The sequence below is a fragment of the Cervus elaphus genome, chromosome 20 (genome assembly GCF_910594005.1).
Source record: "Cervus elaphus chromosome 20, mCerEla1.1, whole genome shotgun sequence".
Taxonomy (NCBI): domain Eukaryota; kingdom Metazoa; phylum Chordata; class Mammalia; order Artiodactyla; family Cervidae; genus Cervus; species Cervus elaphus.
In genome coordinates, this window is record NC_057834.1 from 80,911,715 (window position 1) to 80,929,519 (window position 17,805).

The 17,805-nt window shown below is 40.7% G+C and overlaps 1 protein-coding gene across 2 annotated transcripts in view; it reads left to right on the top strand.

Moving 5' to 3' along the window:
* DDAH1 (dimethylarginine dimethylaminohydrolase 1) overlaps positions 1-16,978 on the top strand; it is a 158,565-nt gene extending 141,587 nt beyond the window's left edge. For both annotated transcript variants that reach the window (XM_043877000.1, XM_043877002.1), the window contains exons 5-6: positions 11,575-11,718; positions 13,924-16,978. In XM_043877000.1, the coding sequence (XP_043732935.1) occupies positions 11,575-11,718; positions 13,924-14,040 (261 nt within the window). In that variant the 3' untranslated portion in view covers positions 14,041-16,978. The remainder of the gene's footprint in view (positions 1-11,574; positions 11,719-13,923) is intronic.
* The last annotated feature ends 827 nt before the right edge of the window (positions 16,979-17,805 follow it).

The following is a 17,805-nucleotide window of genomic DNA, read 5'->3' on the forward strand; positions in this document are numbered from 1 at the left end:
TGGACAATCTACTTTAGATCTTGAAAGGGAAGAGAGACTCCTTGACTTGGGAGTGGAGGAGGAGGCTGGGGAGGGGTTGATATTGTTCCTCTTTGTCCCACTTAAATTCTCTCCACCAAACCAAGATCACTAGAAAAGGCCTGGACTGAGTCATGAGAACTAGGGTGTAGTCCTGGCTTTGCAGTTCAGTTCACTACCTTTGTGTGATTTTAGGTAAGTCACTTAATTTTCTATCTCTCTGAACCTCCATAAAAGAGAAGTGGGCTTGATGAAGTGTTCAAAGTACCTTCTCAACATTCACTGTCTGACACTAGCAAAGGCCAAATCCAGGAGGAAACCACAATTTCTCCTCCCCATTTCGGAAATGTAAAACAGAGAGTCCAGGAAACACCCCACATAAGTAGGTGACGTGGGGTGGCTGCTTTCTTCATCTGCCATGGTTTGGTTGTCATTTACAGGATTTAGGTTTCTTATATAAGATATGTGTGGATAACAGCTGTTTTCTTCAATACCAATCCATTTATTTTCAGGGATCCTATTAATTCAGAGGAAGAATAGAAGAGCAAATGGTATACTTCTTTGGAAGTTTCATTTCTCTTTTTCTGGTTATTTTTCCTCCTATCTCCCATAAGTATCTGCTCTTCTTTTAAAATGTGAGTAGATTCGATAGCTTTCTTCTTAAAACAGTGGTTTTCAACCAGAGGCAATTTTGTCCTCCCTTACCCTCAAGGAAAAATCAAACAATATCTGGAGATATTTTTGTTATTATGTGGGGGGTACAGGGGGTGGATGCTACTGATACATAGTGTGTAGAGGCCAAGGATGCTCAACCTCCTATAATACACAGGACAGCCCCCAAAACAAATAATTATCCAGCCCAAAATGTCGACAGTGCTGAGGTTAAACAAACCCATCCTAAAACATGAGTGAGATCTGTGAACCTTGTTTCACAGAAATTTCCATTTCTGAGCATATCACAGTTGAGGGGCTTTTATTCCTGATGCATTTAGCAACTGCAATGACTCCTGAAGATCAACTAGTTCATGACAGCAAGAGAGTCCTTCAGAAGCAGGGAATTAAATAGCTATATACAATCCCAGTGGGCTTCCCAGGAGGCACTAGTGGTAAAGAACCCCTCTGCCAAAGCAGGAGACATAGGTGAGAATTCAATACCTGGGTGGGGAAGACCTCCAGGAGGAGGGCATGGCAACCCACTCTGGTATGTTCACCTGGGAAATCCCACGGACAGAGGAGCCTGTTAGCTACAGTCCATGGGGTCACAAAAAAGTTGGACACGACTGAAGCGACCTAGCACGCACGCATGCATACAATCCCAATATTTATTCAGTTTTTGTTTAACATTATTTACAGACATTGGAACTATTTATGGGCAAAAATTAGTAACTGTAAGACAATCACAGAAATTGCCTTCACAAGTACAAAATCTGAAGAGGTTTTTGTTACTGGCCTTTGAGAGAAGTAGACTTTGGGGCCCCTAGAAACTGAGATGTTCAGGCTCCTTCACTGACAAATTCAGTGGGAAATAAACAGGTTCTGTTTTGAGTATGTACAAATAGTCTGTAGTATGTAAAAATAGTATGTAAAAATAGTATGTAAAAATAGTCTGAAGGACCTACGTCAAACTTAATAATAATTTCCCATAAGGAAAGGGAGAAGAGAAAAGCCAACGATGGATAAGAGAGGGAGAAAGAGGGCTTCAACTTTTTAAATTCAGCTTTTGTGAAATATAATTTCCATACAATAAAATTCACAAGCTTTAAATGTACAGTTCAATGGGCTTTGACAAATGTGTACAGTTGCATTAAGTCCAATAGAACTTTTTTCATATTTGACTCTTATACAAAAAACTTGTGTTATGTATTTTTATAACTTATATTTTAGTTTATAGTTTAAAAATATGTTTTTAGAAGAACTGTTTGAAATTATGTAATCATACATCACCTCATTTCTTAAGTAGCTTACAAAGATGGAAGGAGTATAGCAAAATAACCTAACTGGAAATGAAAGGGAAAGATGGTGTAAAAGGGGAACAATAATTTAAATTGGAGCCAAGTTTGATAATGTAAACTGTGAATTCTCATTTCCTCTTTACACGTAGAACAATTAGACTTTAAGTTTCCAATCAGTCATCTTCTCTTGTATGTTTGAAAGCTTCATTGAGTTTAGGCTCCTGTTTAGCAAATCCAATTTGCTATCCTTCCTTTTAAGTATTCATGATACCTTATACCATTAGTGTATTTCAAAAGCTCATTGAAAGCTAATCCTCAAATATTGTCTGCCATGAGAAAACAAGAGCTACATGAGCCAAATTTTAAAACTAAAGTTATCCGTGGTACTAACAAAGAAAGTGGAGGGTGACTTAAAGTGACTTTCTATGAAAGGCCAACTTATGCTGAAATTCAAGAACCAAGTCTTATAAAACCATGAAGCCCTCTGTACAGGGCAGTGGTTTGCTACAGCCAGCTTACCCAGGCCAACTGTTACATTTTGGGGAATCTTGACAGGTGCTTATTAAACACATCTATTATTAAAAATCAAATTGCATAAACTAATGACTAAATAAATTTTGTTTTAAAAAAGGTAATAACTTCCTAGTTATATTATTACATTTTACCATTAGCCGTGCCCTTACGGTTGTTTCCATCTGTTTGTGTATGTGGTAGTGTCATATAACAGTGCCCATGCACATCCCTTCCCAATGCCATATTCAATAATATCACAGTGGTAACTTGAAATTGGCTTCGGTGAGAGTGTTTGCACCACAGAAATCAGCAAAGCTACAAAACAGGACTTCATTTATCATTTTACTGATTTTCTAGACATAAGAAAGTGATGGAGAAGTTTTTTAAACTTTTAATTTTGTATTGGGGTATGTGTGCTCAGTCACTAAGTCAAGTCCAACTCTTTGTGACCCCACGGCCTATAGCCCTCCAGGTTTCTCTGCCCATGGAATTCCCAAGCAAGAATACTGGAGCAGGCTGCTGTTTCCTTCTCCAGTATTGAGGTGTAGCCAATTAACAATGTGATAGTTTCAAGAGAACAGGGAAGGGACTCAGCTGTACATGTACATGTATCCTTTCACCCCTAAACACCCCTCCCACCCCAGCTGCCACATAACACTGAGCAGAGTTCCATGTGCTACAGTGGGTCCTTGTTGGTTATCCATTTTAAATATAGTAGTGTGTACATGTCCATCCCAAATTCTGATGGGAAAAATTTTAATTATGCAGATTAAACTTAAAAGTGTATCATGTGTGTAACCATTACATCGAGGGAAAATGAGGAAATATTCTTCTCAAAAGCTACTGTGCACTTTACCAATGAAGTCACTTACATCGTTGCCAAACATTGTTTCATCCGTCTTACTATTGTTAACAAAATATCACCCAGCAGCCATTTTGGAATTGACTAATTGCTAATTTGTCAGTTGCAACTGTTGGTTTGGCCTCAAATGCACAAACTGCAGAAATCAACAGAAGCATTCTGTGAGAATCAATTGGCAATATGAAAATTACAGTCAGGAACGCTGAAGTCTTTATTATTATTTGTAGATTATATGCTACCCATCCTTTATAATACAGTAAAATTTATAGTAAACTTCTATGGGTATATTAGGCATATATTTTTCCCCGCATTTACCAGCATACTACCACCTGGAGCTGAAGATCTCAGGGCACTGAACATATGCTAAAGACTTTTTTCTTTAGCCTGTACCCAGGCTTTGAGTACAGTTTTGTAGAGCAATTAGAAGTCCCGATGGTGATTTTCTTCACACTGTTCCAGAAAAGAAACAAAAAAGAATGCTCTTTCGTGTGCACAGACTCTCCTCTAACCCCCAAGCGACTCTTTCACAAATGGCCAAGCACACCACGTCGAGGATTTTGAATGTCTCAAAGCAAAACAATCACAGTTATTGCAAAAAAAAAGTTTAAATGGGCACCTGATGAGATAACCAAGGAATCATGTGCTCACGTAGACTAAGCATTAATCCACCAGGGGTGGGGTCCGCGTCAGCAGAGCTGGACATGGACATCATTACAAAGTGTGCATGTTTGGCCATTTCTCATCTCTCACCTTTGAGCTTGCCCCTCTGCTGCTCTAGAGGTGATAATGCCTCTTCACCCACTGTCCTTTTCTATTCCTGAAGGCTTTTCTCTTCCTTCATCTACTTAAAAAATAGAGTAGCTATCTCTGAGGAAACCAACCTTTGTAGTCTAATAGCAAACTCAGACAACTTCAGGGGTCAGACCTTCTCTGTCCAAAATGCACTTACATGCAAACTTTTAAAAATATGTGCATGTCAAATAAACTGTGTCTACAGGAAAAATTAGCTCACAGACTCAATTAGTGAGCTCTGAGTCTAATCTTTCAAGGGCAATTCGCAAAGGTGGCAGATTCATGTGACCACAAAATGGTGGGCATTTGGAGGCTGACTCACCTGGACCTGGATCCTGGATTTCTGTCTTCATGTGTGACCTTGGACAAATTACTGAATTTGTCTGAACCTTGGCTTTCTCATCTGTAAAATGAATTGTTGAAGAAAGGAGTGAAAACAGATAAACCATCAATAATTAGAAGATAGCTCAATAAACACTCCAATTCTTTCTTGTTATTGAATGACCCAAGGGAAACTGAAAGATCATCCAGTTCCCAATACCCAGGGAAGTTAATTTTTGATGATGAGATTTTAGGAGCTGAATTTAGGGTATAAGTATCTGGAGAAGCAAAGCCAGGGCATGACCTCAGTAGTCAAGTAGGCAGCTGTCTACCGTACTTATTCAAGACATAAGGATAAGACTGTGGGGGATTTGCATCTGCTACACAGCTAGTCATAGAGAAGCATGGCAGGGGGAAGAAGGGAGGGAAGAATGCTAGACTGCATTTGGGGAGGGGTGCTTTGGTATGATTTTTTTCCTCTCCATTCCTTGAGTCAAAAACTTAAATCAGGGCTGTAACTCACCCAGAGAATTGATACTTGTTCCTTCTGCCCCTACTCTGTTCCTCAGCCCTCCACAGAGCTCAGAGTGGTCTTATAAGAGTAGAGAGGGGCGGGTGGGGGGGCGGTGGTGCGGGTCCCAGCCTTCCACAGAAACCACTGTGTTTGAGGATTCCTTCCGGAAATAGTTTTTGTGACTTGTGGTTGTAGTTTGAATAACAGAAGAAATATTTCCTCCACATTTTCATGTGGCCCATATGATCTGAGTAAAAGCAGCAGCTCCAAACATGAGATAATTTATGGAGGAAATGTCAGCTAGCTTGGAAGGAAATATTTGGCATTGAAAGTTTGCCCAGATTTAACTAGAAAGAACCATGCAACTTCCATTCTTAGGATCTATACAACCCATCAATTCAGAGAGGTTGTTTAAAAGGCAGCCTCACTCGGGTTGTATTCATTTTGACCTGATCCATGGAAACACTATTTAAAAATGAAAACATGATATCAATTCTAGAATGTCATTCATAGCTATTTGACTGAGCCTTAAAAGGACTGCCAGGACTTGATGCCTGGTATATTGTCAATTCTCAATAAACTCTTGATGGATGGGTAGATAAATAAACGTATGAATGATTTTAGATGTCCAGGAGCAATGAAAAGTGTGCTTGACATCATATACTGTATATCTCAATAGAATCTATAATGAGTTGTTTTATTGAGTTGGTTCCACTTTGATATGTTAAGATGAATACATATGTATGCTTCATAGGAAGATCCGGTATGAGCAAGCCAAAAATGTGCTTTGTTTCCTAAACATCTTTAATCACCTTCTATACAACTTTGCTTTGGTATTTGACCAATGCGTCCTACATTGTTCTGTGAAACAACATAGCCTGGGAACTTTTTCAAAATAAGTGATGTAGTACAAAGAAACCATGAGTAAGTAACAAGTGAGAGAATGAAATTGCCTTCCAGACCCTTGGATGAGAAAATTCCCAGAAATGTTGGGAACTGCCGGAAATGCCTAGTTGTTAATGCAACTAGCCATGCAAATTATCTTGGGCTGGAAGCCAGACGTTTCCCACTCTGTTTTGTGACAGCTCCCCTCTGGGGAGCAATGTGGGTTCCTTCGGATGAGCAGCTGTGTAACAGACCACGAGGACGTGGCCAAGATGATTCTCAGAGCCATTTCCTCCCAGGGCTGCGTGCCTTCTTAGTTAAGGAGATGCCTGTGTCAGAAGTGACGCTGACTTTCATTTTACTGCTAGTTTACCCTTGACCTGGCTTCAATTATAGATTATCATCTTCTGAAGGCAGAATCCATGCCCAGGTTAACTTGGCATCTTGTCTAGGTTCCCAACCTTCCACTGCCATCGTGCCAGCTCCAGAAAGACAGTGGATTTGGACAGAACGCCAGTTGTATCCTGTCCTGAGTAGTTCAATTGGTAAAAACTACACCTGCAGTGCAGGAGACCCGGTTTTGGTTCCTGGGTCGGGAAGATCCCCTGGAAAAGCGATAGGCTACCCACTCCAGTATTCCTGGGCTTCCCTGGTGGCTCAGCTGGTAAAGCATCTGCCTGCAATGCAGGAGACCTGGGTTTGATTCCTGGGTTGGGAAGATCCCCTATAGGAGGTCATGGCAACCCACTCCAGTATTCTTGCCTGGAGAATCCCATGGACAGAAGAACTTGGCGGGCTACAGTCCATGGGGTGGCAAAGAGTCAGACACGACTGAGCAACTAGGCACAGCACAGCACACATAGTGAGTGGAATAACTCCTTTGGGAAATGGCAAAAGTCAGAAAAGAAGTTCAGAACAGCGATTTAGCCTTCAGATCTTCCCCTGAAGCCCTGTAGAAATCCTGTGTGTTACCCGGAATCCGGGGCCTCTGGGGACCTTGTAGCATGTACACGGTTTAGGGGCTTTCTCCTTTTCATTCTGGCTCCCAGGGCAGTGAGAAGCAGGAAGTACAGTCCCTGGGGTTAAAAGAACACTTTAAACACAGCTTTGGAGCAATACACCTCCTCCACCCCTTTTTAGGAAAAAATGTCGGGACATAGAACTAAACAGCCCAACAGCCACATTCTCGGGATATTTGAAATGATGCTCATCTTTTAACAAAGGCCGCCGAGCATCCACAAAGCAGACGCAAAGCCTGTTTCTCCGCCTCATGGTGGCTCCATCATTGAGCTCTTAGAGGTGATGCCCTGCCAGGAGGGCTACAAGCACCTCCTCATATCCTCACAGTGCCGTTCCAGCACAACAGGGGAAAGATGCTAGATAGACACACAATCTCCTGAATCTTTTTCTGTGCATTCCCCTCTGGATGGCAAGCGCCCTGCATTCGGTATATACGTACATCTCCTGAACCCAGCTATAAATAAACGCAAGCTGTCTTATTCAGACAATAACAACACATAAGAAAAAAGACAATAATGACTAACAGGAAAAGAAAAACCTGTTCTTTGTCCCAAAAGATGGAAATCCTTTGTGTTTAGAATAAGTACCTTTAGCTTTTTTATGGAAAAAATGTAATTTTTTGTTTGTTATCTATAGTTACCATTTCCTAAATCCTTTTAATTTAGAAAGACTACGCCTGACAGAGCTTTTGTAATTTTTCTTCCATAGTTAAGCAGGACTACTCACTGCTCCAAACGGGGTCTGTTCTATTATTAAAAGTCATTTCTTTTGGCATATTTTTAAACCTGTCTTAAAATGATAACCATGGGGCCTTTATAAATTAATTGCAAAGCTTCTCCTAAGGTGGCCTTGTTGGTTTCATTTAGACATTTATTTTAAGAGTATCTCTCAATAGAATTTATCAGTGAATTACTTTATGTATTCCCAGCATTAAAGTATTTCCCTACTAAGAATATTATAATTCCTTTCCTCATAGTGGTGAAAAAAAGTGAAACTATCCTCAAACAATGTTAGGTTGGGTCCTGACCCTTATGTCAGTAATTTTAGGAATGTCCCCACCAGAAGTTATAAATCATACATATAAGACCCGGAAGGGAGAGAAACATTAAAGAGTAAGGAAAAACAGCTATTAGAATTTCACATAAACACCGTTAACTGAAGAACAACAAATCAAGTACATAGGAAGCGGGGGTGGTATTGTTCAAACTAGAAGCTTGGGGGGGGCGAGGGGGGTGGATAGGAGGGAGCATGATGGGAGCTGAAGGCCGGCTAAGCAAAGCACAGCAGGAAAGGAAGTGTTCCGTCTCCGTTATTCCAGAGAAACTGGGCACTTTCTGAGGTAGGCATAGCCTTGGAGATTCTAGTTTGTCCCTTCATGGTTAAACAAGAAGTCAGCACTGATAACATCCTTGATAACACTTCCTCTGGAATGCACAACATTCCATGTTTCTGCTTCATAGTCACCCCCGGACAAGCATGAGTCAGACTGAGAGGTGGGGAATTTGCCAGGCTGCTCATGGGACCATTGAAGTTATAGTCAGGCCTGTGAGGTATGGACTTGCTATGCTTCTTTCTCTTTCAGCTCATCTTGTACTAAGAGCCGTAGGTGATTTCTTTACCTCAAAACAGACTATCTTTAGTGTGAGTTTCAAGGGCAAAGTTTGCTAGAACAGTAGATGGGACTGCAGGCTGGACACGTGAACCCCGTTTGTCTGATCATGCTGTGGTAAAATACTAGTAGCTAATTAAGGGATTAATACAGTGCCTAATTGTATTCATTATCTTCATTTATCTTTCATAATAAGTGTGTGAAAGACCATTATTATCCCAATTTTATAGATGAGGAGTCTGCAGTACATGTGGTCGCAAAGAGTCGGACACAACTGAGAAACTGAACAACGATAGATGAGGAAACGAAGAAGTGAAAAAAGAAAAAAAAAGAGCTTGAATTTCTATAGCTTACAAAGGAGAGAACTGAGACTCAAACCCGGGTCTTACTCCAGAGTTCATGGTCTTAATGTGTCCCTTCCCACACAATGATAAAGGGAAGCTACTATTACTGTGTTTTGAAAGCAACCAAAAGAAAGTCTGCATAAGATATAATTAAATAGCAATTCCTAAGAGAAGAGAGTTACTTGGGTCTGGATTTTTTTCTCTTAAACATGCCTTTTCATGTTATTTTGCAGCATATCCATTTCAAAAAGAAAGCTAAGTTGAATATATTGATAATTTGCTTAGACTAGTTCTTAATTGTCCATGTGCTGAATGGCTGTGCTGCTGTGCTGTTCTCAGTCATGTCTGACTCTTTGCAACCCCATGGATTGTAACCTGCCAGGATTCTCTGTCCATAAGATTTTCCAGGCAAGAATACTGAAGTGGGTTGCCATTTCCTCCTTCAGGGGATCTTCCCAACCCAGGGATAGAACCTGATTCTCTTTCATCTCCTGCATTGGCAGGCAGATTCTTTACCACTGGGAAGCCCATATGTATTGAACAGGTCTAAGGTTTCTCAGTCTAGGTGTTACCCTACTGGTGGGTGATTCATCCTATGGGTCTATCCCCTCGGGGAACAATTTAAATTAAAAAGCGCAAGAGAGATGTCCAGTCAAGTCCAAACTGTACCATGCCATAGTAGGATTGCACATGAAAAGAGAATAAATAGTGCCATGATTAATGGTACCATGGTCAGTTTTTATCATAAATTAAAAGTAGCAAATAAGTGAAAAATAAACGATATGGTACTTTGTAGGACAAAGATTTTGCTGCAGCTCTGGAGGTTAAGAAAGAGCAAAGTGAGATGATTAATCAATTAAGTTTTGAGTTGCACAAATCTGTATTTAAATCTACCTGCATGAGCTTGGTCAAGTTTTTTTTACCTCTCTCAGTCCATTTTCTTGATCTGTAAAATGGGAATTTGGGGATTCAATAATATAATAATTGTTAGCATGGTGCCCTGCTTGTTCTTATTGTAATACAATTGTCTATTTGTCTGACAGTCTCCTCCAGTAGGCTGTGACCTCTTCAAAAACTGGATATTTTCCTGTTTACCTTCGCATCTCTGAGCCTTTGATACAGTGCTTAAGCTCATCCCCACTCCCGATGTTTCCTTCTCTATGAAGGATATTCCACATTACTTCTGGTTTCTGTCTGCCCTTGACATAGTTCCCACTAGGAAAAGAGAATGGTTTACCTGATGGTGAGTCATGAAGACCTTACCATCTATACTCTTCACATCCTGTCTCTTCTGCTCTTTCCCAACATAAATCTTACTGTCCAGTGGCTCTGTGACTGAATGTGCAAGAGACTTAACTCTGGGCTGCAGTAATATGAGGCCCATTTCCACACAGATATCGAGGGGTAAAGGAAGACCTAGCTGGAAATGTAGATTAGAACCAGACAATGAAAAGATCTTGTTGTACCTTCATGGCATGACATTTTGGCAGATTCTTTCAGACATATAGAAAATGATAAAGAATGAAAAGAAGCTACAAGAGTAAGCCCAAAATAATACTTGTTTTCATTTTTGATGTTTGGATATTTTTGACATTATGGGGTGGGAGTAGGGGGGTGGGGGAGGTTGTTATTTGCATTTTTGTTTTAATTTGTTGAGGGGCTGAAGATGAGATACCAATATTTTTAATTCTTTGTAGAATTCATCTGTCTTATTTTTAAGTTGTTTTACACTAGGGTACTCGGAGAAGGCAATGGCACCCCACTCCCATACTCTTGCCTGGGAAATCCCACGGATGGAGGAGCCTGGTGGGCTGCAGTCCATGTCGTGGCTAAGAGTCGGACACGACTGAGCAACTTCACTTTCATTTTTCACTTTCATGCATTGGAGAAGGAAATGGCAACCCACTCCAGTGTTCTTGCCTGGAGAATCCCAGGAACGGCAGAGCCTGGTGGGCAGCTGTCTATGGGGTCGCACAGAGTCGGACACGACTGAAGCGACTTAGCAGCAGCAGCAGCAGCAGCAGCATACTAGGGTACTAATAAACCCTTCACTTGATGAATAGACTTGCTAAGTCGGTTTTTCTCCAAGTGTGGTCCAGGGACCATCTCCCTCAGAATTACCCGGAGGGACCTCAGAATACAAATTTCTGTTCCTCACCTCAAATCTGTCAAACTAGAATCCCTAGGGGTAAGACCTTGGAATATGATTTTAACATTCAACTCCCCCAGGGGATTTTTATGCTCATTTTATTTAGGACAGCACCTGCTAACAGACAAGTGAATTCAGTTTATTAATAAATGCACCTAGAAGAAGAAATTATGTCTGTGCCTGTATGTGTGCAGTTATTGCTAAATCAGTTAACTGACCATTCTGATTGTTACTATAGTCCTTTTCCCTATAGACCAGAGCAGTCCTGCTAACTCAGCCAAAGATATCATCAAAACCCCAGTGTGGCCTTTTGTCTGTGTGTCTTTCTGATAGATCTATGAACAAAAACTAGAAAAAAATAATCATTTTAGAACCCTTAAAAACACTTTTAAAAGAACCCTTACAATTCTTCCAAAGAACCATAGTTACATCTGGTTTTCCTTTTCTGGTTTTAAGTGACTGGAGGTAATGGACAAACTTCAACACAGAGGAGAATGCTTAGGTGTAGGTTGCAAGTTTTTATCCTGCCACACTGCCCGCCTGTTGGCTGATGTGGGAGACACTCTGCTTAGGCCCGCTTTGTATCTTTCTATAGATCATGCAACAGATGAGTGATCATCGCTACGACAAACTCACGGTGCCTGATGACACGGCCGCAAACTGCCTATACCTGAATATCCCCAGCAAAGGCCACGTCTTGCTGCACCGAACCCCAGAAGAGTACCCAGAAAGTGCAAAGGTAATAAAACGTCCTTCCTGCCACAGTAGCTGGGGAGACCTCCTCGAAGCCTTCCTGCCTAAGGATTTTTTTGATGATCGAGTGATAAATAACAGGGGCTTCCTTTCCCCCTATACACATCATTAGGAAAGCCAAAAGGGTAACATAATTGAGGGCCAAAGGAAAGTTTATTTAGCTCGCTCTTCTCATTAGTGTCATTGGTCAGTAATGCAAGCAGAGTAATTGAGATGATCATGCCTGGTATTCAGAGCCTTCAAATGAGTATTGGATCTCCCGAGTCTGTGCTCCAGCTCTGATTAAATGTACTTTCTGACACTCACATGCCCATCAAGCATAGAGACCTACACAGGTCAACTGTGTTATTATTTCTGACAAATCTCAGCTACCCCTCATCAGAGGGTCATTTATTCCTTAAGGCAGAGAAGTAGGAATGACCCAAGAGAAGAGTGCTCATTGTCAGGGCTGCAGAAAAGCAGGGGCTACCATCCTAGGCAGCAAAGTCTTGAAAGGAGAGAGCAGGAAGAAATATAAAATATTGCACACTCAGAACCAGCCCTACAAGTATCTCTTCATTTGTGTTCTAAACAGGGAATTGCCTCCTCAGTATGGAATTCTTTCCTGGTCTGAGAGAAAGACTGGTCTTTCCAGCCTTTCAGAGCACTCTGCCAGTCTTACCTGTATACTTTAGTAATTTCAATTTAATCACACCAAACAGATCCAAGGGTGCTCATCCATAGATCCTTCATGGGTTCATATCCTTTTAAGGCATTTCAGCATCATCTCTGCCCAAAGGAACAAGATATCTATACAAAGCATTACAGAAGAACCTTAGTAGCCATTGATCTCTCTTTTTTATATGCATGTATCTTAGGTTTTTATAAACTGTTTATAAAACAGTTTTGCTACCTTTTAAAAATTCAGCACTATATAATTACTAGGCTGATTCTCATAATCAGGATCTCCCTCAGCAGATTAAAAAGGGAGAAGGGGAGGAGGATAAACAGATTTTTTTTTTCATGGCCAGAAGTGTGAATCTGAGGAAAATAGAGGACCTCTGACCCTCCCAGACTGTGTCTTGACCCGCTCTCAGATGAATACTGGATCTCATACCTTAATGTACATCAAAGTTGTTAAAAATACAGGTTCCTGGACTCCCACCCTGGAATCTGCAGTATCAAAAAGCACCCTGGTCACTGAACTTACTTGGGGAAATGGAGCTCTGGATCGTTCATACCTACCTGATTCCTGATAGTGGAATTCTCATTAACTGCTTCTGAATTCAGCCCTGGGTCTATCACCAAAAACAGTAACACAATTGATGTTTATAGAGGGCTTTCTCTGTGCCAGGCACTGTGCCTGGCGTGCTGTATGCATTGTCTTATTCATCCATTACAGCAGCCCATGCAGGCACTAATATTATTCCAGTCTTACAGAGAAATAATCCCATGGGGATGCTAATTGACTGAAATCACACTTGAAACCATGAGTTGACAGAATTGGGGCTGGAACGCAGCTCTAATTCCAGCACTCTTAATTAACCATGTACCGAATTTTAAGGAACCACGTACACTCTACAGAAGCATGGTGGATTGGTTTTAGACAGTATATTTTCAAGTGATTTTTTTTTAAACTTTGATCTGATTTATCATCAGACAAAAATCTGTTTACTGTTTATTTGAAGGCTTGACACATACTTTCTTTCTATTCATGTCAAAAGATGCTCTAAAATTCACACCTATCATTTAAAAGCACTTTGACCTGAAACCCTTCACTTAAATCATATCTTGGCAAGTGTTTCTAGTTGGCTTGTTAAGGAAAGAAACATTATAGTTGAGAGGGTTTTACAGTGTGGAGAGAGAGTCATACTCAGACTGAAATCAAGGCCACAGCCTCATATATCACTTAATCCAGCACTGACAAGGGCAGAATAAAGGCCTTTCTAGTAACAACCACATTTCTGACACATCTTTGGCTTTGAGGTTAGAGCAGAGAGCTAGCGGTTAACCAGTGCTGCTCGCTTTATGGGTTTCGCTGTGGGCATGGGTGTGGTCTCAATGTCATGCATACCTTGGGGTTCCCTGTATGGAAAGCCTAAACTCACAAGCTAAATGAATTATCTGTCCCAGGCGGAGGGGGTGGTGGGGGGGCGGGGAAAACAGAGGCAGCAACTGAACCTTCTCTGCTTTTCCTTGATTCCTCCTACAGGTTTATGAAAAGCTGAAGGACCATATGCTGATCCCCGTGAGCAATTCTGAACTTGAAAAGGTGGACGGGCTGCTGACCTGCTCCTCGGTTTTAATTAACAAGAAAGTAGACTCCTGAGCCGCAGTCCCTCCCTTGTATCCGGCAGTACTGCACTCCTAAGGCCGGTAACTGTACCCACTCCTGTCGTTTTGGTTGACAATCTCCTGTGCCACTGCGCCACTAACCCTGGTTTACAATTCTAAGTTTCATTCCTTTGTTCTGCACCTCCCCCACCCCCTCCCCTCACAGTGGTACCTAAACTGTGGATTTGCTCAACGAGTTAAGCAATCTAGAAAATATAGAGCTAATGAACTATTGAAATGTGATTAATACTAGTAAGGAAACACTTGTTTTAGTGTTTGTATTATCTGTGTGAAAATCATTTAGTTGCCAATATATGCTGAAGAATGTCTTCTTGATCAGTCAGATAAACTGGGTTTTCTTTCTGTATGTCATTAATCGTCTCTGGCTCCTGTGAAATTCCCTGGTCCAGGGAGCCTCTCCTTTTCTCTCTTTTTTCTTCTTTTCCTACTTCTGTCACTGTCACCTTGACCTGGGGTAGAATCCCGGGTCTCGCCTTCTCCACACCTTCCTGCAAGTGGACTCTGTCTTTCATTAGCCTTCTCTGCCTCACGGCTGCATCTTCTGCTGTCACACCACTCACCCCCAAAAGGGTCCAATAGGCACCTTAGCAGAACTGTGACGAAAATTAGAGCAGCTCTTGAGGGGAGACTTAACTACAGAGAGGCAATCCCCGATGGAGTTTGCCCCAGAGATCTAAATTCCAGAAGAAGTGGGGCACCACACCTAGGAAGGTGAATTCAGCATCAGATGGTTGCTAGGGGGCTGCAGATCAAGAAGCTTGGAAACAGTCCATGGGTGCAACACTTCAGGAAGTCTTTAAGTCACATTCCACATTCCATGAATTTTTGCTTTATTACTGGCCATTTCCAGACCTTGAGGAATAGGCTGAATTTTTTTCATTTAACTCACTTTCATTTCCCCCGGTTGTAACTCACCCTGTTTCCACCCTTCTACCCCTACACTTTTCCTGATCTACGGAGTTATTCCTTTCAAGAGAGACATTACATCTAAAAATGATTGTGGATGGGCTAGTGCAAGCCAATTGGAGCATGTTCAGGAAGTGATAGGCTTGGTGCTTGAAGCCAACCACAGACAGTAGACAATTCTACTTTGAAATATCCATGAACATTTACTGTGGAATTCAATTAAAATTTATTTCCTGTCTGACCTTCCTGTTACACAAGCTTACACTGATACAAATCTCTTAACAAAGAACAATGCTGCAGCAAAGGGAGAGATAGTTGTCTTTTACTTAAACCTGAAAGAATCAGCCTTTTAGCAACCCGGGGAAATGGTACTTTCCAAGGAACAGTGACTGATCCAGGCATGTTATCAAACTGCCCAGTCATCTCCACCTTTCCTAGATTGCCTATGGCTTCTTAAGATTCAGTGAGTTTAAGAAATGCTACTTCAAGCCTTGCTCTGCTCCCCTACAGGTTTGTAATCAGACATTCCTTACGTTTGGTGACCAAGAGAGAATACCTTCATTTATTCTATCTCCCCCTGAGCGAATGGAAGTAAGAAACCTCTAAGCATACAAGACATCCTTAACCACTGTTTTTTTTATTTGATGATTTTATGTCAGACTTTGAAGAAATTCCTTCTCCTCCTTCTTTTTTCTTTTTGCTTAACTTTAATATTCATATCATGTACAAATATCTAATTTCATGCATCCTATGACTAAAACATATCTTGATCACTGTCATATTTCCAACTGTCTCATCATGGGTGGACAATATGTTTTTGCCACAGAGAGAATTAATGCCACTCACATGCTCAAGTTAATAAATAAAAATTGTCCTCAGCAGTTATAGCTGCCCTTTTGGGTTAAATCTGGCCCTATGCTGGCAAAAACAGAAATCCTCCCCGGGAGAGATCAACATCTCAAAAACAACCACAGGAAAACGAATGCAATGAGCCACTTCAGGCTTACTAGTAAAGCTAACTGGCTTATGATTTTCAATATCTCTATTTCTATCATTCCAAATTAAAGAACTGTTCTCTATTATGTTTAGTAAATTGAAAGTGAATCAATATTTCTTTTGAACAGTTGGTTCTAACAGAAGGCTGTTTTCACTTTTCTTTTTCTTTGTGTCTTTCCATCTTTCCTTCTCTTTGTCTCAAGAAATCACTTAGAATCTATGTGCCTCTTCTACAGAATCTTATTCTGCACTATTCCGTCACCTACAAGACTGGCTTCTTTGGACCCTTTCTGTGATATGATGATGTGAAAACCTAAAATACTTGCAGAATACTAATATTCTTTCTTTGGTGTACTCATCGGCATAATATTATCTTTGAAGAGGAAACACAACCCATTAGCCCATTATATAGGTTCCTCTTTTGTCCCGTGTGATTTACAAGGATAAACTAACAAAAACTGCTTTTTGACATTATAAGAACACTAGAAATTGTATGTAAGTAAATAACAGTTGAGTCAGAATCTCGTGGTCAATAAGATTCAGCTTACTAAGGACAATATAGAGAAAGTGCATGATGCGGCATTATTTCTCAACTGTGACAGATTGCTATAGAAATCAGCAGGCAGATCTGTCTCCTGTGTATTGATCGCTCTTTCAAGCTACTGTGAACAGATTCCTAAGGCTATCTCTTCATCCTGAAGGGGGGAAATAGTCTGCAGATGAACAATGTGACTTATTTAGAGTTGCATGTTAATCTTTGTAATTGTTTACTCCTTAACATCCTATAGAACTCAGAAATTATTTCCACATGGTGTTAGATTTATTGTGCATTTTATCTTACTGACCATCCTGTTGCAGGCCATGTATGATTATCCACTCTGTGTGCCAAAACCAGTAATGCCTTTCACGGCCCTTTAGTCCAGAGAAGTTCTGCACTGATTTTAGTCTCTTGCTGTCCTGATCCTACAAGTATACCAATCACGATGGAATAAAGTGTGAGTTGTACTGTGCTTGACAGCCTGTGTCTCTTTTTTGCAACAGAAACTTCTATGGTGAATGAAATCACCATTTCCTTGCTATCAGAGATGGGAAGGTTTTGTTTTGTTTTTTTTTCCTATAAGATATGGGATTAGACATACTATATCTGTAAATCAGCTGCCATCCAAAGGTTGGATTAAAATGATAATTGAGGGATACTTCATCCTTCTGGTGCTTAAAAGTATGCATATTAGCCATGCCTGGTCAGGAGACCTTGTTTCACATGTGTTCCTCCTCGAAACAGCTTCCCTGGTTTCTTTTACTCCTAACTGTCGTCAGCACATTATAATATGGCTCAGTTATGGAGACAGTTGAACAGGTTTTTTTCCTATGCTCATACAAGAGTTTGGTTTTTTGTCTTGTTTATTTTACAGTAAGCATTTTTTTTTAAGGAAATTTGAAGGATATTTAATGAGGCTTCTTATTTCCAACAATTTTTTGCAAACTGAAAGTAGCTTCATTGTTCTCTTTTTTGATTGTAAAGATAACTGCTCGTCGCAAAAATAAAAATCACACCATCCCCCCCAAAAAACATAAAACATAGGAAAAAATACCCCAAATTTTATCATCTACAGATAGCTACTATTAACATTTTGGAAAAGGACTTCCCTAGTAGTCCAGGGGCTAAGACTCAAGTTCCAAATGCAGGGTGCTCAGGTTCAAACCCTGGTCAGGGAACTAGATCCCATATGCTCTAAGAGCCTGCATGCCACAATGAAGATCCTGCATGCCGCAGCTAAGAACTGGCACAGCCAAAAAAATAATTATTTTTTTTAATTTTTGGAGAATATCCTCACAG